The sequence below is a fragment of the Hyperolius riggenbachi genome, chromosome 12 (genome assembly GCF_040937935.1).
Source record: "Hyperolius riggenbachi isolate aHypRig1 chromosome 12, aHypRig1.pri, whole genome shotgun sequence".
Classification (NCBI taxonomy): Eukaryota; Metazoa; Chordata; class Amphibia; order Anura; family Hyperoliidae; genus Hyperolius; species Hyperolius riggenbachi.
The window spans coordinates 156,034,017-156,055,507 of record NC_090657.1 but is presented as its reverse complement, the minus strand read 5'-3'; the positions used below and the strand labels follow the sequence as shown (position 1 = coordinate 156,055,507).

Here is a 21,491-nt window from a genome sequence, read left to right as displayed (position 1 = left end):
GGTCTGATCCTGCCTTTCAGCCATCTCCTCCTGGATGTCCACTAGGTTCCTGAAAGTAAATCTAGACAAAACTGAATTTATGATCTTCCCACTCCGACCATCCCTGACCCTGCCAGATGTGCATGTCACCATTAACCACACTACCATTCACCCTACCTCTCAAGCCTGCTGTCTGGGTGTCACCCTGGACTCCGCACTCTCCTTTACCCTCACATCCAAAACCTCACAAAGTCCTGCAACTGCCACCTTCCCAACATCTGCAAGATCCGCCCTTTCCTGACCTCTGCCACCACCAATCTCCTCATCCATGCCCTCATAATTTCCCGTCTTGACTACTGCAACGCCCTTCTGTCTGCTCTCCCTATGACCCATATTGCCCCACTGCAGTCCGTCATGAATACGGCAGCCAGAATAGGCTGGGTGCGATGGGTGCTCCGTGGTGGAGCACCCATCGCTCCACCACTGTGGCTCCCCTCTGCAAATCCCTCCACTGGCTACCTATCCAGTCCAGAATCCGATTCAAGATACTGTGTCTTGCCTACAAATCTGTCCACAAAACCTGTCCAACGTACATTTCCAATCTTACCCAGAGGTACACTCCTAGCTGCTCACTCCGCTCCTCCAATGAACTTCGCCTGACTGCCCCCCACATCACCCAATCCCATGCACGCCTCCAGGACTTCTCAAGAGCTGCTCCAACACTATGGAACTGCCTACCTCCACCCATTAGGGCAACCCCTTCCTTCAGCATCTTCAAGAAGGCCCTCAAAACTCACCTTTTCACTCCACGCCTATCACCCCTTACTGGTGCTCTAAACCCGCAGCTAAACTCTGGTCCCCTACCTTTCATGTCCCCACCTCTCCCTCTAGATAATAAGCCTTTGGGCAGGGTCCTCCTCCTTTTGTCTCCTGCCTGATCATGCACCTCCATTACTGTGCACCCATGCTATGGATCTGAGTGAACTCTACTTGCCTAATCTCCATGCTCGCATCCAGTGACTGACTAAGCATTACCTTATGCTCATACTGTGCTGCGTGATCTGGTTTTCTTGTATTCCTGTATTGTCTTATTGCTGTATGTCACCCCTAAATATTGTCTGTAACCCAGGGCCGGCGCCAGAGCCGGATTAAGGCTAAATGGGGCCCTAAGCAAAGTAACTGATTTGGGCCCCCCCATCATGTCGTAATAGAATCAGAAGATGCAGCTGCACAGCAATATGCCGCACACACCGGGCAGCCGAGCTACTGGTTGCTATGGGCAACAGCACGCTTTCCTCTGTGGGTGCACAATGCAGGGAATAGCAGCGGCAAAATGCAGAGTGAGAGATGAATGGCTGGGACATTTGCACTCAGGGGCTGGGGCACCCCTGTGAAGAGGGCGCCAGATATCACAGAAGCAGCACTTTCCCCCTGCATCTCCAGCCTGGCAATAGCAGAAAGCTCTGGACACCACCAAACCGAAAGCCGTTCCCCAGACAGAATTACATAACCACTCCCACCACCGAACAACCAATTTCCTCCCAAACTAGACAGCCACCATGCAGCCTCCATCCCAGTGAATACGATAGTCCAGCAGAGAAGGCAGCCGCAGTGGGGGAGAATGACAGCACCAGATGAATCACATTCACCTATTGAGTAAAATTGGTGAATAGAGGCGCCAAAATAGGATAAGATGAGTTAAAAACGTATAAAAGGAGGGGGTGGGTGGATCCACTACCCTTACATAAAATGACCAGGCTGAATTCAAGCCGTAAACAATGTAAAAAAGATATTTATTAGTCTCCAAAAACAGTGCAACGCGTTTCACGGGCACACATCTCGCTTCATCAGGCAATTCTGAGGTAGGAGAACACAATAGTAGGTCATATGTGAGCTAGAGCGCCTCTGTAGAGACAGATGGGTTTCAGATGACGGGATCTCTATCGCTTGGATCATGGATAGGTGAGTGAGCGTTTGCCATCTGCTGCTATCATTCTTGCTGCAGCTGTGGTTCTCTGTGGGAAGGGAGGGTGGAGTGGGCAGTGGGAGAGCGCACAGTAGCAGGAGGAGGACCTAGGAGGAGAGCTTGGCTCTGAAGACAATCAGCAGCGCACGGCATCATTTGACAAGACAAGACAAATAACATTTATATCGCGCTTTTCTCCTGGTGGACTCAAAGCGCCAGAGCTGCAGCCACTAGGACGCGCCCTATAGGCAGTAGCAGTGTTAGAGAGACTTGTTTACGGTCTCCTACTGAATAGGTGCTGGCTTACTGAACAGGCAGAGCTGAGATTCGAACCCTGGTCTCCTGTGTCAGCGGCAGAGCCCTTAAAGGGACTCCAAGCAGTGCCTGTGGATATGCCTTTAAGCATACCCACAACTAATTCATTACATCCTCACACCTACCAGCATGATGTTTGTAATTATATCCCCCTGGGTTCCTTATATTTCATTGCATTGTGCTGAATCGAGCTGCCAACTTTGGAGAAAAGTCGTCCTGTGGCCGTGATTTTGATCGCGAAAATATCGAAAACTAAAAGGCATAGAGCAGCCGTTTATATATCATTGAAAAGAGGAGAAAAAGAGCTTTAAAATGATATGCATCTTTCCATAGTTACTGCACTGCTCAGAGTCCCTTTAACCATTATACCATCCAGCCACCGCTGACTTACTGTGGAGAAAAGTCGTCCTGTGGTTGCGATTTCAATCGCGAAAATATCGAAAACTAAAAGGCATAGAGCAGCCGTTTATATATCATTGGAAAGAGGAGGAAGAGAGCTTTAAAATGATATGCATCTTTTCATAGTTACTGCACTGCTCAGAGTCCCTTTAACCATTATACCATCCAGCCACCGCTGACTTTGGAGAAAAGTCGTCCTGTGGCCGCGATTTCGATCGCGAAAATATCGAAAACTAAAAGGCATAGAGCAGCTGTTTATATATCATTGGAAAGAGGAGAAAGAGAGCTTTAAAATGATATGCATCTTTCCATAGTTACTGCACTGCTCAGAGTCCCTTTAACCATTACACCATCCAGCCACCGCTGACAGGATGGCAAGGGCTGGTTTATGTGCTGATGGGGCCCCTTTGACTCTGAATGGGGCCCCAAGCGACTGCTTTTGTTGCCTGGTCGGTAATCCGGCCCTGGCCGGCGCTACCATAGAGGCAAAGGAGGCAGCTGCCCCAGGGCCCCAGAGCTTGTAGGGGCCCCCAGTGGCTACAAGAGGAAGAAAACATTTCAAATCGACCTTATAGTTTTTGAGAAAATCGATTTTCAAGTTTCAAGGAAAAAAAATACACATTTAAAAACCAGCCGACTTTAATGGTTAATAGCAAATCCACCTTAAATTCTAGAAACCCTTTGCAGGATATGTTAAGGAGATCACTGGGAATAAGAGGAAAAAACAATTTTTCAAAAAGACCTTATAGTTTTTGAGAAAATAGATTTTAAAGTTTCAAAGGAAAAAAGTATACTTTTAAATGCGGCAAATGTCACTTTTAGTAGCAAACCTAACGGTAGTGTAATTTTACATGCATCAAAAGAAAGAGCAATAAATTTCCTGATGGGGTTTCCAGGGGGCCCATACGCAGCCACAGCGCTTTGGCCAGGGATCGCTATACAGCCGCAATATGGCTGTATGAAGATCCCTGGCATTTTTTTCCTATTTTCCCAATTTTTTTTATGTTTAGAGTGTGGGAATTTTTTTTTTTTTAATTATGTGGGGTCCCCCCTCCTGAAACGTTTTAACCCCTTGTCCCCCATGCAGGCTGGGGTAGCCAGAATGTGGAGCTCCGACCGATTGGGGCTTCAAACCCTGACTATACCAGCTGCAAAAAAGGTCCCTTAATGCCAATTTTTGCTCCGGGGTATCTGTTGGGGGGCCCCCCAGGTTTATTTTGCCCTGGGGCCCCATTGTTGCTTAACCACTTGAGGACTGCAGGGCTAAACCCCCCTAGTGACCAGGCCATTTTTAGCAAAATTGGCCACTGCAGCTTTAAGGCCAAGCTGCAGGGCCGCACAACTCAGCACACAAGTGATTTCCCCACCCCCCTTTTCTCCCCACCAACAGAGCTCTCTGTTGGTGGGATCTGATCGCTCCCCCCATGTTTATTTTTCTTTAAATAAATATTATTGTTTTGTTTTGTTTTTCTAAAAACCCCTGTTTCTTGAAATGTATTCCCTCCCTCCCTCCCCACAGCCGGCCAATTATGGCGATCGGCTGTCATAGGCTTCTGCCTATGAGAGCCGATCGCTCTCTTGTCCCCAGTGCAGTGCTGCTGCTCATCGCAGCGCTGCACCAAGTAAATAGACGGCGTGATCGCCGTCTAACAGTCTCCCGAGCGGCAATAGCCGCTCGGAGACTGAAGGCGGGGCGGAGCTCCGCCCTCCGTGCATGAGATGCGCGTGCACCATGCGCGCGATCTCATGCAAACTAGAGCCCCAGGACTTTACGCCAATTGGCGTTAGGCGGTCCTGGGGCTGCCGCCGCGGCCACGCCTACTGGCGTGACGCGGGCGGCAGAAGGTTAAACCGGCCCTGCTGTAACCTTAACTACTGTACAGCGCTGTCTTTTTATGAGGGAATATGAGTAGTAAATGCAGAAAATAATTTTCCACCCTTACTAATTTTCAAGTCAAGTTCCACGGTTATAAAACACATAAAAATAAAATCTTTGGTGCTTCCCGATTAAAATGTTACCACATATGCCATATTTTATTAGTAGCTGCGCTTGTGGCAGACCGTTAATAGCAGAGCAATGCATATGTAGAGCATTGGGGCCCCCAAACAGGTGTAGTTATTGCAGGGGTTATCAAGGGGTTAATAGGCTAGTGGGGTTAAAACTTAACTGGGGATAAAAATAAACAAATAAATCACAATTTTGTATTTTATTGAGACTCTGTCTCATCTTTTTTAATTACTTGCAAAAAATTACCCCCCCCTCCCCTACCTTTATTGAATGGTTGCTGCCATTTGCTAGCAGCAATCATTCATTTTCACACAGGATCATTCACACGCGCCAGTGTGCACGGCTACATGCATGTGCGGGGGCGCGCACTTCACGTGCATGCACTGTGGCTGGTGGCGGTTTTTAATGTGGGACGTATATTTCTATGTCCTAAATCTTACAGCAGCACTAAGAAGAATGTAGAATATATGTTCTAAAGCATTTAGCTATTAAAAGCCATTTTTCCTTTGCATTTTAAAATCGATTTTCTCAAAAATTACTTCTATATTTTTTTCTATTGTGTTTTGACTTATTCCCAATGATCTCCTTAATATGTACACACACACCTATATACATACATATACACACACACATATTTATATATATACATACATATATATATACACATATACAAAGCACGGTGCTTGGGGGTAATATTTGATTCTTCTCTCTCATTCACTCCTCACATTAACTCCTTGACCAGCTCCTGCCATTTCCAACTGAAAAACATAGCACGTATCCGACCTTTTCTCTCCCATGACACAACCAAAATGTTAGTACATGCTCTTATTATATCTCGATTGGACTATTGCAATATATTGCTTGGTGGACTTCCAACTAACTGACTAGCACCGCTCAATTCTGTACTGAACTCTGCTGCTCGACTCATTCATCTCTCCTCTCGCTCTTCCTCTGCTGACCCTCTCTGTCAGGCTCTTCACTGGCTACCAATTAATGAGAGGATTCAGTTCAAATTCTTAACCCTAACCTACAAAGCTCTCCACAATCTCTCTCCCCTGTACATCTCCTCACTAGTCTCCAGATACCAACCCAACCGCAATCTCAGATCTGCACACAAGCTTCTTCTATCCTCTTCTACAATTACCTCCTCACATTCACGTGTACAAGACTTCTCACGTGCCTCACCCCTCCTCTGGAATGCCCTTCCACAACACATTTGCCACTCTCCCACCTTTTAAATTTTTAAACGCTCCCTTAAAACCCACCTTTTCCGACAAGCATATTCTCTAGCTTAGGCCATGCACCCACTAAATAACCTAATTGCGCACTGCCTGTACATATACTGTATACATCCCCACCCCACCTCTTGTTTCCACCCCATTCCTTTAGATTGTAAGCTCGCAAGGGCAGGGCTCTCTCCCTTTTGTGTCATGGACTGTTATTAATTTAATTGCTTGCACACTGTTAGACATTTATACATTTTAGTCATCATGTTAAATCAAATTGTAATCAGCAGTGCTGTATCTTGTATCAGTGTTCATATTTGATGTATATCATTGTCTGTATCATTATGTATCCCTGGTTTGTTTTCTTACATTGTACAGCGCCACGGAATATGTTGGCGCTTTATAAATAAATAATAATAATAATAAAATATACACATACATATATACATACATGGTTAGAAACAATGAATTACATGTTTTCCAGAATGTCACATACGATGTGGAATTATGATCAAGTGAAATTTGTGCTTATCATTTAGAGTGGAATTTTACTAACAAGAAAGGAGTATAATCAGTTTAGAAGTAGAACTTATTAACAGAAGAGGATTACTGCAGATTAAGCTTGGCTGTTACACAAACAACTTGCTAGGTGTAAAAGAAAACTTGAGGTGACCAAACTGACACGATTTATAGAGCGTGAAAATGAGGGAGTCCTGCCAGCGATTGGGGAGATGGGCACACAGACATGTCATTGTGTGTTCCTAAACGCAGAGGTCTGCAGAATGAGGACAACGAGACATTAAACACAGGAATGAAGAAAGTCCAAAGTCTGATCTTCACGCCTCCTTCAGAATGGAAGGCCAGGCAGAGAACACACAGGCGTTAGCCCTGGATCAGTTGTATACACAGCTGCAGCTTAAAGTGTACCCGAGGCAGTGCGGGGGGGGGGGGGGGGAGGGGGGCGGATGATGGGGACACACAAGCAGTAAGCCTGCATCAGGGATAGGAATACACATGCAGTAAAACTGGATCAGGTGTATACACAGCTGCAGCTTACAGTGCACCCGAGGCAGAGCGGGGGGGAGGGCAGGGCCGGCGCTACCATAGAGGCAAAGGAAGCAGCTGCCCCAGGGCCCCAGAGCTTGTAGGGGCCCCCAGTGGCTACAAGAGGAAAAACATTTTTCAAATCGACCTTATAGTTTTTGAGAAAATCGATTTTAAAGTTTCAAAGGAAAAAAAATACACATTTAAAAACCTGCCGACTTTAATGGTTAATAGAAAATCCACCTTAAGTTCTAGAAACCCTACATTTGCAGGATATGTTAAGGAGATCATTGGGAAGAAGAGGAAAAATTTTTTTTTCAAAAAGACCTTATAGTTTTTGAGAAAATCGATTTTAAAGTTTCGAAGGAAAAAAGTATACTTTTAAATGCGGTAAATGTCACCTTTAGTACCTAATGGTAGTGTAATTTTACATGTATCAAAAGAAAGAGCAATACATTTCCTGATGGGGTTTCCAGGGGGTCCATACGCAGCCACAGCGCTTTGGCCAGGGATCGCTATACAGCCGCAATATGGCTGTATGAAGATCCCTGGCATTTTTTTCCTATTTTCCCAATTTTTTTTTATGTTTAGAGTGTGGGAATTTTTTAAAAAAAATAATATGTGGAGTCCCCCCTCCTGAAACTTTTTAACCCCTTGTCCCCCATGCAGGCTGGGGTAGCCAGAATGTGGAGCTCCGACCGATTGGGGCTTCACACCCTGACTATACCAGCTGCAAAAAAGGTCCCTTAATGCCAATTTTTGCTCCGGGGTATCTGTTGGGGGGCCCCCCAGGTTTATTTTGCCCTGGGGCCCCATTGTTGATTAAACCGGCCCTGGGGGAGGGGATAGGAATACACAGGCAGTAGCCCTGGATCAGGTGTATAACCAGCTGCAGCTTACAGTGTACCCAAGGCAGTGCGGGGGGATAGGGGGGGGGGATAGGGGAGAGATGGGGACACGCAGGCAGTAACTCTGGATCCATTCGGGTAACAGTATCCTTGCATGGGTACACTCCATTAAGTTGGTGAAATTATTCAGGGTCAATTTAAGCACCCTTGCCAGGTGTGCCCAGGTGTCGACTCGTCTTCCACTACACATAAAAGCCAAACAGCGTTTGTACAGTGAGTGTTCTAAAACTGACATCTGTACTGTAAAGCCTCATCTACACGAGTAGATGAGGCTCCGATCCGGCGGCCCGATTAGCCGCCGGATCGCCTCTTCAGCGTCCCCACGCGTGCCCGCCGCGTCCCCGCTCGCAGCGCGTGCGCCGGATTCAATTCCCCGCCGGCGCCGCTTATCTTCCGCTCAATTCCCTGCCATTGTCCCCTCGCGGGGAGCGAGCAGGGAATCGGCGGTGGGGAGATCCGTCCTGTCGGATCTTATCAATCGAGCCGCACCGGCGGCTCGATTGATAAGGAACATCGCCGCCGCATCTACGCATGTAGATGCGGCTTAAGGGTTATTTGGTGAGACATCGGGTAGAAGTGTGTTTGGGACTTAACTAGAATTGGTGTGAGCCAAGTGGCGTGCAGTCCTTGGGGCAGGTTTTGCAGGAGATTGCGCGCATCTCAGCTCCGCTCTGTCATCAGTCTCCCAGCGGAGATCACCACTAGGAGACTGTACAGCGCTGCGATCTGGTGCCTATGACAGCTGATCATGCTTATTGGCTGGCGGGGGAGCTAGGGAGGGTAGTAGAAAAAAAAAGCGCACAGGATTTATTGAAAAATAAAATAAACATACTGGGAGCGATCACTGCCCACCAACAGAAAGCTAGCGCTGAAATATATGAATTATTGATCCTTTTTTATCGCTTTCCTGCTTCAAGAAGCGGTTTTACTGATAGGAAAGTATTTTGTGGCTGTAATTACTAATAAGTAAGGGTTATGCTATAGTCTGACCTAGTCCGACCCGGTCCTGACCCGGACAGAAACGGTCACTTGCATACCTGATTTTTAACTCTTTCAGGCAGAGAAAGAAAAAAAGGAACACAGCCTAGTGATTTGTGTGCTTGGCACTGTACATACACATGTCTATCTCATCATGTCACCTAGGTCGTCCTTTAAGTGGCAAAGAAAAGGTTGGGAGGCCACATAATCGGATTTGGATTCTGCTGGAATTTTTTCAATGTGGATATCAGTTAGGGACTTCTGTCATTGACTCTGATGCATGGGGTTCAGGATTTTCAATGACACACTGACACTTGGGAACCAGAATAATGACACACTGACACTTGGGGTCCAGAAAAATGACACACTGATACTTGGGAACCAGGGCCGGTTCTAGTAACAGTGGGGCCCCAGGGCTAGATTAGCCTGGGGGCCACATACACCCCCTGGCCAAAAAGCAGCATTAGAGGCCCATTGTTGCAGTCAAATTTCCCTTCTGGACCCCTGAGCCTGCTGCTCCCTTCCAACTTAACTGTGCTCCCCGGGGCTCTGCAGTGTCTAAGTCAGTGTAGTGTGTCACCTGCCTGGCAGCACAGAGGAGACTCTACTCTGCCAAAGAGTATGCAGAGTCCTGGGGAGCAGATAAGATGGGGGGATACCTTGATGGCCCCTACAGGCTCTGGGGCCCTGGGGCGGTTGCCCCTTTGCCTCTACGGTAGCGCCGGCCCTGTTGGGAACCAGAATAACGACACACTAACACTTGGGATCCAGAATAAAAACACACTAACACTTGGGATCCAGGACAACAACACACTGACACTTGAAATCTAGAATATCACCACCAGACTTCCAGTCATACCTCCACCATGCCTCTAGTCATACCCCCCACCAGACCTGCAGTCATACCCCCCCCCCCCCACCAGACCTGCAGTCATACCCCCCCCCCCCCCACCAGACCTGCAGTCATACCCCCCCCCCCCCCACCATGCCTCCAGTCATACCTCCACCATGCATCAGTCATACCTCCACCATGCCTCCAGTCATACCTCCACCATGCCTCCAGTCATACCTCCACCATGCCTCCAGTCATACCTCCACCATGCCTCCAGTCATACCTCCACCATGCCTCCAGTCATACCTCCCAGGGATGGTCGTAGTCAGCCAACTTCGCTACGCTGGAACTACGCATATTTTTACGCAAATACGCTTCGCAATCTACGGCTCTGAAATCAGCCACTTCGCTACATTAGCATACCGTAGACTACGCATTAAAATACGCAAGCTTCACCTATTGCGTAGCGTAGTTGATGCGACCGCTTATGCCCTTATGCGGAAAAAGTTCCGCAATAATCTGCTAACTATGCAAATACACAAACTAATATTAGCATACATTCAACCATCCAATGCGGAATTGTATGCGTATAAAGGCCAATAAAATTTCTGCGCATGCGCAATGACCCATATAAATGCAGTTACCGCATGCGTAGTTGACTTCGCAATACATACGCCAACTATGCGTAGCGGGCGAAGCTACGCATAGCGGGACTACGACTACGCAGAAATGCGTACGTGTAGTTCTTAAACTTCACCTACGAACTACGATGCGTAGATTAGCGCTGGCGTAGTTTACGAGCAACCCTAATACCTCCACCATGCCTCCAGTCATACCTAAACCAGACCTCCAGTCATACCTAAACCAGACCTCCAGTCATACCTCCAGTCATAGACCCAACCAGACCTCCAGTCATACTCCCCCATGCCTCCAGTCATACCCCCACCATGCCTCCAGTCATACCTCCACCGTGCCTCCAGTCATACCTCCAGTCATACGTCCACCGTGCCTCCAGTCATGCCTCCAGTCATACCTCCACCGTGCCTCCAGTCATACGTCCACCGTGCCTCCAGTCATACATCCACCGTGCCTCCAGTCATACATCCACCGTGCCTCCAGTCATACATCCACCTTGCCTCCAGTCATACCTCCACCGTGCCTCCAGTCATACCTCCACCGTGCCTCCAGTCATACCTCCACCGTGCCTCCAGTCATACCTCCACCGTGCCTCCAGTCATACCTCCACCGTGCCTCCAGTCATACCTCCACCGTGCCTCCAGTCATACCTCCACCGTGCCTCCAGTCATACCTCCACCGTGCCTCCAGTCATACCTACACCATGCCTCCAGTCATACCTACACCATGCCTCCAGTCATACCTCCAGTCATACCTCCACCATGCCTCCAGTCATACCTCCACCATGCCTCCAGTCATACCTCCACCATGCCTCCAGTCATACCTCCACCATGCCTCCAGTCATAACTCCACCATGCCTCCAGTCACACCTCCACCATGCCTCCAGTCACACCTCCACCATGCCTCCAGTCACACCTCCACCATACCTCCAGTCACACCTCCACCATGCCTCCAGTCACACCTCCACCATGCCTCCAGTCATACCTCCACCATGCCTCCAGTCATACCTCCACCATGCCTCCAGTCATACCTCCACCATGCCTCCAGTCATACCTCCACCATGCCTCCAGTCATACCTCCACCCTGCCTCCAGTCATACCTCCACCCTGCCTCCAGTCATACCTCCACCCTGCCTCCAGTCATACCTCCACCCTGCCTCCAGTCATACCTCCACCCTGCCTCCAGTCATACCTCCACCCTGCCTCCAGTCATTCCTCCACCATGCCTCCAGTCATACCTACATTAATACCACCACCATGCTTCCAGTCATACCCCAACCAGACCTCCACTATGCCTCCAGTCATACCTCCACCTTGCCTCCAGTCATACCTCCACCCTGCCTCCAGTCATACCTCCACCATGCCTCCAGTCATACCTCCACCCTGCCTCCAGTCATACCTCCACCCTGCCTCCAGTCATACCTCCACCCTGCCTCCAGTCATTCCTCCACCATGCCTCCAGTCATACCTACATTAATACCACCACCATGCTTCCAGTCATACCCCAACCAGACCTCCACTATGCCTCCAGTCATACCTCCACCTTGCCTCCAATCATACACTCACCAGACCTCCACTATGCCTCCAGTCATATCTCCACTATGCCTCCAGTCATACCACCACCAGACCTCCAGTCATATCCCCACCATGCCTCCAGTCATACCTACACCAGACCTCCAGTCATGCGTCCACCATGCCTCCATTCATACCCTCACCATGACTCCAGTCATACCTTCCTGAGACTCTCACTTAGTGATATAGTGAATATCAAATGTTTGGTTTGTGAACACAAATTTACCGCAAATATTCATGAATCGGATGTTCGCAGCGGGCTCCATAGACTTAAATGGCAGGCAAATGGCCACTACTTTAGTGGTTAATAGCAAAGCTCCCTTACATGCTAGAAGCACCAAATTTTCAGGGTATGTGAAGGAGGACAGTGAGTAGAAGAGAAAATCTAAAATACCATATAGTTTTGTAGTTTTTGAGAAAATCAATTTTAAAATTCTCGTGCAGAGTGTGGGAAATGTTTCCCTGGCCGCCTACTTTAGCAGTTAATAGCAAAGCCCCCGTATGTGCTAGAAATACCAAAAATGTGTTAAGAAGAACACTGGGAACAAGAGAATTTTTTTTTCAAAAAGACCATATAGTTTTTGAGAAAATCAATGTTAAAACGTTAGAGAGAAAGAATAGCAAAGTACAGTAAAGCCACTGTGCTAAAATGACAGATAATGTATTAACATTATATATATATATATATATATATATATATATGTATACATATATACATATATATATATATATATATATATATATATATATATATATATATATATATATACACATATATATGTATATACATGTATATATATATATATATACATACATATATATATGTATATACATGTATATATATATATATATACATACATATATATACATACATATATATATATATATATACATACATATATATATATATATATATATATATATATATATACATACATATATACATACATATATACACACACACACACATATATATATATATATATATATATATATATATATATATATATATATACATACATACATACACACACACACACACAGTGGGTTGCAAAAGTATTCAGCCCCCTTGAAGTATTACTGGATCAGGCAAGATCTGAAAACTGCTGTTCACAAACGCTGTCCATCTAATCTCGACTGAGCTGGAGCGGTTTTGCACAGAAGAATGGGCAAGGATTTCAGTCTCTAGATGTGCAAAGCTGGTAGAGACATACCCTAAAAGACTGGCAGCTGTAATTGCAGCAAAAGGTGGTTCTACAAAGTATTGACTCAGGGGGCTGAATAATTATGCACACACCACTTTGCAGTTATTCATTTGTAAAAAATGTTTGGAATCATGTATGATTTTCATTCCACTCCTCACGTGTACACCACTTTGTATTGGTCTTTCACGTGGAATTCCAATAAAATTGATGCATGTTTGTGGCAGTAATGTGACAAAATGTGGAAAACGTCAGGGGGGACCGAATACTTTTGCAACCCACTGTATATATATATTAGATTGTAAGCTCGCAAGGGCAGGGACCTCCTCCTAGTGTTTCTCATACTGCTGTAATTTTAACATATGTATATGTACCAACTACATATCAACTATGTATGTATCTGTATTTATTCTATTCAATGTCATGACTGTACAGTGTCTTGTATTTCTTATGTATATTTGTTCCCCATTATTTGTTTGTACTATGTACAGCGCTACGGAAGATGTTGGCGCTATATAAATAAAAAAAAAAAAAAAATAATAATAATAATATATATGTGTGTGTGTATATATATATATATATATATGTGTGTGTGTGTGTATATGTATGTATGTATATAGGTGTGTGTGTGTACATATTAAGGAGATCATTGGGAACAAGTCAAAACACTAAAAAAAAAATATAGAAGTAATTTTTGAGAAAATCGATTTTAAAATGCAAAGGAAAAATGGCTTTTAATAGCTAAATGCTTTAGAACATATATTCTACATTCTTCTTAGTGCTGCTGTAAGATTTAGGACATAAAAATATACGCCCCACATTAAAAACCGCCACCAGCCACAGTGCATGCACGTGAAGTGCGCGCCCCCGCACATGCATGTAGCCGTGCACACTGGCGCATGTGAATGATCCTGTGTGAAAATTAATGATTGCTGCTAGCAAATGGCAGCAACCATTCAATAAAAGTAAGGGGGGGGGGGGTAATTTTTTGCAAGTGATTAAAAAAAATGAGACAGAGTCTCAATAAAATACAAAAGTGTGATTTATTTGTTTATTTTTATCCCCAGTGAAGTCTTACCCCCACCTAGTCTATTAACCCCTTGATAACCCCTGCAATAACTACACCTGTTTGAGGGCCCCAATGCTCTACATATGCATTGCTCTGCTATTAACGGTCTGCCACAAGCGCAGCTACTAATAAAATATGGCATATGTGGTAACATTTTAATCGGGAAGCACCAAAGATTTTATTTTTATGTGTTTTATAACCGTGGAACTTATCTTGAAAATTAGTAAGGGTGGAAAATTATTTTCTGCATTTACTACTCATATTCCCTCATAAAAAGACAGCGCTGTACAGTAGTTAAGGTTACAGCAGGGCCGGTTTAAGCAACAATGGGGCCCCAGGGCAAAATAAACCTGGGGGGCCCCCCAACAGATACCCCGGAGCAAAAATTGGCATTAAGGGACCTTTTTTGCAGCTGGTATAGTCAGGGTTTGAAGCCCCAATCGGTTGGAGCTCCACATTCTGGCTACCCCAGCCTGCATGGGGGACAAGGGGTTAAAAAGTTTCAGGAGAGGGGACCCCACATAATTAAAAAAAAAAAATTTCCCACACTCTAAACATAAAAAAAAAATTGGGAAAATAGGAAAAAAATGCCAGGGATCTTCATACAGGCATATTGCGGCTGTATAGCGATCCCTGGCCAAAGCGCTGCGGCTGCGTATGGACCCCCTGGAAACCCCGTCAGGAAATTTATTGCTCTTTCTTTTGATACATGTAAAATTACACTACCGTTAGGTTTGCTACTTAAAGAGACACTGAAGCGAGACTAAATCTCGCTTCAGCTCTCATATATAGCAGGGGCATGTGTGCCCCTGCTAAAACGCCGCCATCCCGCGGCTAAACGGGGGTCCCTTCACCCCCAACCCACCCCCCGCAAAAGATGGTCCGCAAGTTGGTCGTAGAAATATTCTTCCTGGAGGCAGGGCTAACGGCTGCAGCCCTGCCTCCAGTCGCGTCTATCAGACGCGCATCGCCGCCTCTCCCCCGCCCCTCTCAGTGAAGGAAGACTGAGAGGGGCGGGGGAGAGGCGGAGATACGCGCTGACAGACGCGTGTGGGGCAGGGCTGCGGCGGTTAGCCCTGCCCCAACCAGGAAGCGCTCCCCCGCATTACGGAGGGGGTTTGGGGGGACAGGGACCTTCGTTAAGCCGCGGGATAGCGGCGTTTTAGCAGGGGCACACGTGCCCCTGCTATATATGAGGTCTGAAGCGAGATCTATTCTCGCTTCACACTCTCTTTAAAGTGACATTTGCCGCATATAAAAGTATACTTTTTTCCTTCGAAACTTTAAAATCAATTTTCTCAAAAACTATAAGGTCTTTTTGAAAGCATTACTGGATCAGGCAAGATCTGAAAACTGCTGTTCACAAACGCTGTCCATCTAATGTGACTGAGCTGGAGCTGTTTTGCAAAGAAGAATGGGCAAGGATTTCAGTCTCTAGATGTGCAAAGCTGGTAGAGACATACCCTACAAGACTGGCAGCTGTAATTGCAGCAAAAGGTGGTTCTACAAAGTATTGACTCAGGGGGCCGAATAATTACGCACACCCCACTTTGCAGTTATTTATTTGTAAAAAATGTTTGGAATGATGTATGATTTTCGATCCACTTCTCACGTGTACACCACTTTGTATTGGTCTTTCACGTGGAATTCCAATAAAATTGATGCATGTTTGTGGCAGTAATGTGACAAAATGTGGAAAACGTCAGGGGGGCCGAATACTATTGCAACCCACTGTGTATGTATATATATATATATATATATATATATATATATATATATATATATATATATATATATATATATATATTTATTATATATATGTTACGGCCAGAACCCGAAGTGTGGCCACTTCTAGTTCTGGCCGGCCACTTCGGGTTCTGGCCGGCCAATATGCGAAGTGGCCGCAGCGCTGCGGCCAATGTGAGAAATGGAATGTTTACAGCCGTCTTGCCCGGCCAAATTGATGACAAACTTGCTTAATTTTAATGAAATGTAGCCGGCGGCAATGTCATAGAATAGATGAAGCCGCCGGCTTTCGCGCACTGCCTCTCCCCGATCCCCCCCTCCCTCCTCTCGCCGCCTCCCATTACAATACGTAGCAGCCGGGCGGGGACATGCAGCCGGAGAGTCGTTCGTCGCAGCAGGGGCAGCAGAGCGGGGGAGGCTGCAGACATCGCTTCTGCCAGCACCCGCTCTGCAGGAACGGCAGGATTCCCCTGCCGCGACGAACGACTCTCCGGCTGCATGTCCCCGCCCGGCTGCTATGTATTGTAATGGGAGGCGGGGAGAGGAGGGAGGGTGGATCGGGGAGAGGCAGTGCGCGAAAGCCGGCGGCTTCATCTATGACATTGCCGCCGGCTACATTTCATTAAAATTAAGCAAGTTTGTCATCAATTTGGCCGCGGCGAGACGGCGTCAACAAAACATTTCTCACATTGGCCGCAGCGCTGCGGCCACTTCGCGCATTGGCCGGCCAGAACCCGAAGTGGCCGGCCAGAACTAGAAGTGGCCACACTTCGGGTTCTGGCCGTAACATATATATATATATATATTTAAAAATTTGCTTATTGTGATAAGGTTAATTATTTTCTGTAATGTACTGATAAACATTAGACTTTCATATATTTTAGATTCAAATACACACAACTGAAGTATTTCAAGCCTTTTGTTGTTTTAATCTTGATGATTTTGGCACACAGCTCATGAAAACCCAAATTTCCTATCTCAAAAAATTAGCATATTTCATCCGACCAATAAAAGAAAAGTGTTTTTAAAGCAAAAGAAGTCAACCTTCAAATAATTATGTTCAGTTATGCACTCAATACTTGGTCGGGAATCCTTTTGCAGAAATGACTGCTTCAATGCGGCGTGGCATGGAGGCAATCAGCCTGTGGCACTGCTCAGGTGTTATGGAGGCCCAGGATGCTTCGATAGCAGCCTTAAGCTCATCCAGAGTGTTGGGTCTTGCGTCTCTCAACTTTCTCTTCACAATAGCCCACAGATTCTCTATGGGGTTCAGGTCAGGAGAGTTGGCAGGCCAATTGAGCACAGTAATACCATGGTCAGTAAACCATTTACCAGTGGTTTTGGCACTGTGAGCAGGTGCCAGGTCGTGCTGAAAAATGAAATCTTCATCTCCATAAAGCTTTTCAGCAGATGGAAGCATGAAGTTCTCCAAAATCTCCCGATAGCTAGCTGCATTGACCCTGCCCTTTATAAAACACAGTGGACCAACACCAGCAGCTGACATTTCACCCCAGACCATCACTGACTGTCGGTACTTGACACTGGACTTCAGGCATTTTGGCATTTCCCTCTCCCCAGTCTTCCTCCAGACTCTGGCACCTTGATTTCCGAATGACTTGTAAAAGTTGCTTTCATCCGAAAAAAAGTACTTTGGACCACTGAGCAACAGTCCAGTGCTGCTTCTCTGTAGCCCAGGTCAGGTGCTTCTGCTGCTGTTTCTGGTTCAAAAGTGGGTTCATGCTTCCATCTGCTGAAAGCTTTATGGAGATGAAGATGTCATTTTTCAGCACGACCTGGCACCTGCTCACAGTGCCAAAACCACTGGTAAATGGTTTACTGACCATGGTATTACTGTGCTCAATTGGCCTGCCAACTCTCCTGACCTGAACCCCATAGAGAATCTGTGGGATATTGTGAAGAGAAAGTTGAGAGACGCAAGACCCAACACTCTGGATGATCTTAAGGCCGCTATCGAAGCATCCTGGGCCTCCATAACACCTGAGCAGTGCCACAGGCTGATTGCCTCCATGTCACACACCGCATTGAAGCAGTAATTTCTGCAAAAGGATTCCCGACCAAGTATTGAGTGCATAACTGAACATAATTATTTGAAGGTTTGCTTTTTTGTTTTACACTTTTCTTTTATTGGTCGGATGAAATACGCTAATTTTTTGAGATAGGAAATTTGGGTTTTCATGAGCTGTATGCCAAAATCATCAATATTAAAACAATAAAAGGGTGGACTACTTCGGTTGTGTGTATTTGAATCTAAAATATATGAAAGTCTAATGTTTATCAGTACATTACAGAAAATAATGAACTTTATCACAGTATCACAGAATGCTAATTTTTTGAGAAGATCCTGTATATATATATATATATATATATATATATATATATATATATATATATATATATATTATATACTGAGGATATTGGTGTGGGAACATTTTTTTTTTAAAGGTTCAGGTAAGTATTTCTGGTTACTTAGGAATTTTCTTTGTTGTGTTTTTATTTCATTTAACTTTGTGGAAATTGTACTACTATGTACCCCGCCCTATACTCATTTCTCCTGAGAGAGGACGGGCATCTGGGGATCCCCTTCTTAAAAGTGCCACCATGACTCCCTCCCCCTTCCCCCCAGTGTTTTTGGCCCCACCTTCTCCTGGGGCACCGAAGGTGGGGAAGATCAGGGGGGAGGGGGAGGCTTGGCCGCCTCTACCCCCCAGAGCTCCACATACCATGGACCATTGGGGCTGGTATAGCTCAGGATGTGAAGATTCATGTAACTTTAACATTGATTTTCTCAAAAACTATGAGGTCTTTTTGAAAAAGGTTTTCCTCTTGTATCACTGTCCTCCTCCACATACTCTGAAAATGTGGTGATTCTAGCACATACAGGGGCTTCGCTACTAACCGCTGAAGTCACGGCCAGTGACTTGTAAAAAATGCAAATGCAATTTTAATTAAAAAAAAAAAAAAACTCACGTGAAACATGAGCAGCCCATGTTTGCCGGCAAACTGTTTAGGCCATCTCCAGCAGGGGCGTAGCTAGAAATCACAGGGCCCCCCGGCAAAAAACTTTGGATGGGGCCCCCCTCCTGCCTTTCCCCCCTCTCGCTTTCTGCACAGGTAAACTGAAAACCAAAGTTATTTAATTGGCTAGTGCACACTTGAATGGGTTTCCCCATGTAGATAAAAACGTACAGCAGTGAATCACTACACACATTTTCTCTATTGATTACATTAGCTTCTGTGATAAACCGTGCATGTTTTCACACATACAGACACACCTGGTGTGCAAAAAATGCAAACAGAAAGCAGACAGATGAGTGCGCTCCCAACCTCAGCCTATTACACTCACTTTGACAATCTCTGATGGAGCAGAACTGGCTCTGCAGTGCAGACTTCTCCAGCATCGCTACAGTACAGAGCTCTTGGGGAGGGGTAGAGAGGTTGGGGGCTGGGCGCTGTACACAAGAGCCTGCAGCACACTGAATAGGGACGGTCTACAAATCTTTTTCTACAAAACTTTGTATGATTTGTTAACAGTGGCTGAGCAGATGCAGTCAGAACAATTGTACAGAGAGCAGAAGGTTGTTTCTCTCCATGCCCTTAGTTGTCAGTCTCTCAGCACAGGGAAAAGAAACTTCTCCCCCCACGAAGGGGCCCTGTGGCTTCTGGGCCTCCCTGCGACTGCATCCCTTGCAGGGTTCATTTTTACGCCCCTGATCTCTAGTTATACCTCTCCCAGACCTCCAGTCATGTTTTTATATTTACAGGTTGTTCACTGCCCATTAATCATCTTTCCATTGTTCAATAAGATTAATGACAATATTCATAAGTTGTTATCTCAGTCTGAGAATTTTAAACACATTTATTTATTTCAATCTTATCTCAGGAACGTAAACTGCGATCATAAACTCAGCAGGCAATAAAGGTTATATTCAGCCAGCAAAAACTATTGCAGATCTATTTGTCAAACTTCTCAATGTGCTTCTGGAAGAGAGAGATATATTATAATATATATATATTATATATACCCCCTCTGTATTCACACCTATACCTGCCCCCAGCAGAGGACACTCCCAGACAGCGTGTGTGTACCCTCTGTATTAGTGTATGACTATGGTAGGATTAGATTGTGAGCTCCTCTGAGGAGGACAGTAGTCAGTGACATGATTACTAGGGATGGTTGGACAATTTCTCAGTGTCTGATCAGAAATAGGCTTTTCAAAGTGGTAATCAGGAATTAGGCACAAATCTATATTCTGCGGAAATGCCGCGTTAGCGCAACTCGGAAATTTTAGCCCAATCGCAGAACTTGGAGGCATGATACCAATCAGTGAATACAGAATTTGTCCATAGAAATCGGACTACTGCAGTAATTTTATGGTGGCCACTAATGATCCAATCTTTTTCATCCAATCTTACCAAATCTATGTAGTATAAGGGTAAATTGAGTGAATATATTGAATGGATAATTTAGGTAGTTCCCTTATATTAGATAGAAATGGTGAGATTGGATGAAAAAGATTGGATCATTAGTGGCCACCTTAAAGGTGGCCACACACCATACAATAAAATGATCCGATTTTACAGTAAGTCGATAAAAACGATCATATCTCTCGAAAAAAATCGAAACCTTTTTTTCCATTCCGATCGGATTTCCCGTTTTTTTCGATTTAAATCGATCCGGAATGCCAGATATTTCTTTTCAATCTCTACTAAAGATTGTATGGTGTGTGTGTTGGATTGTTAATTTATTAATATACACACCCTAGTAATTTTCTCTGAGTTTCCAATCGTTTTTATCATAATTGAGGGAAAAAATTGAACATAGGTGTGTGATACATTGGTCATATTTTTGAAATGTTACAATCAGTCAGAAAAAATTATTGTAATTCTTAAATTGAACAGATATTTAAAAAAATTGTATGGTGTGTGGCCACCCTAAGACTAATCACAATACATGCCTGCTACGAAGTTTTCAGAGTTTTGTGATTGGCTGAAAGATTTTCGTGGTATCCGATTTCTGCAGCAATCCCCCATATTCTCCGATAGGTCTAACACTGCCGAGTATTTCATAATTCTTAATCTTGTGATTGGTCTAAAATTTCCGAGGTATTCCGTTTTCCGGGGAAAATGTTTGCATTCATTGTTGGTCCGGTACTGTAACAGCGGACAGACACAAAATATAGTAGATTCTGTAAAACTATTTTTTTTAACCATTACACAACTTTACTAACAAAAATGGGGAAAAAACCCCTTTCTGCAGAAATCGGTATCGAAAATGACGATTTCAACGGAATAGTTTTTTTGCGGAAATCAGAGTTTTTGCGGAATGGGAAACCTCGCTACAGGAGATATTGGCGTTATATGAAGCGCTGCTTTGCTGGAGGAATCTGCTGGAGAAACATTTGGAAATGGAGAAGTTTTTATATGAAGTCATCTTACCTTAGGCGGCAGTGATAAGAGGACCGGGCACAGAACCAGCGGCGTCACCACCAGGATCAGGAACCTTTTGATGCACCAGACTTTCTTGACGAGAGTGACCAGCAGAGACATGGTGCAGCATGGATGGGAATGCTGAGGTCTGCACAGAGCTGCTA

The 21,491-nt window shown here is 45.2% G+C and overlaps 1 protein-coding gene across 1 annotated transcript in view; it reads right to left on the bottom strand.

Annotated features, from left to right (window-relative positions):
* The window catches only part of SLC13A3 (solute carrier family 13 member 3), an 81,248-nt gene extending 59,801 nt beyond the window's left edge, over window positions 1-21,447 (bottom strand). The window contains exon 1 of the mRNA XM_068263875.1: window positions 21,337-21,447. Coding sequence (XP_068119976.1) covers window positions 21,337-21,447 — 111 coding nt within the window. The remainder of the gene's footprint in view (window positions 1-21,336) is intronic.
* Between the last annotated feature and the right edge of the window lie 44 nt (window positions 21,448-21,491).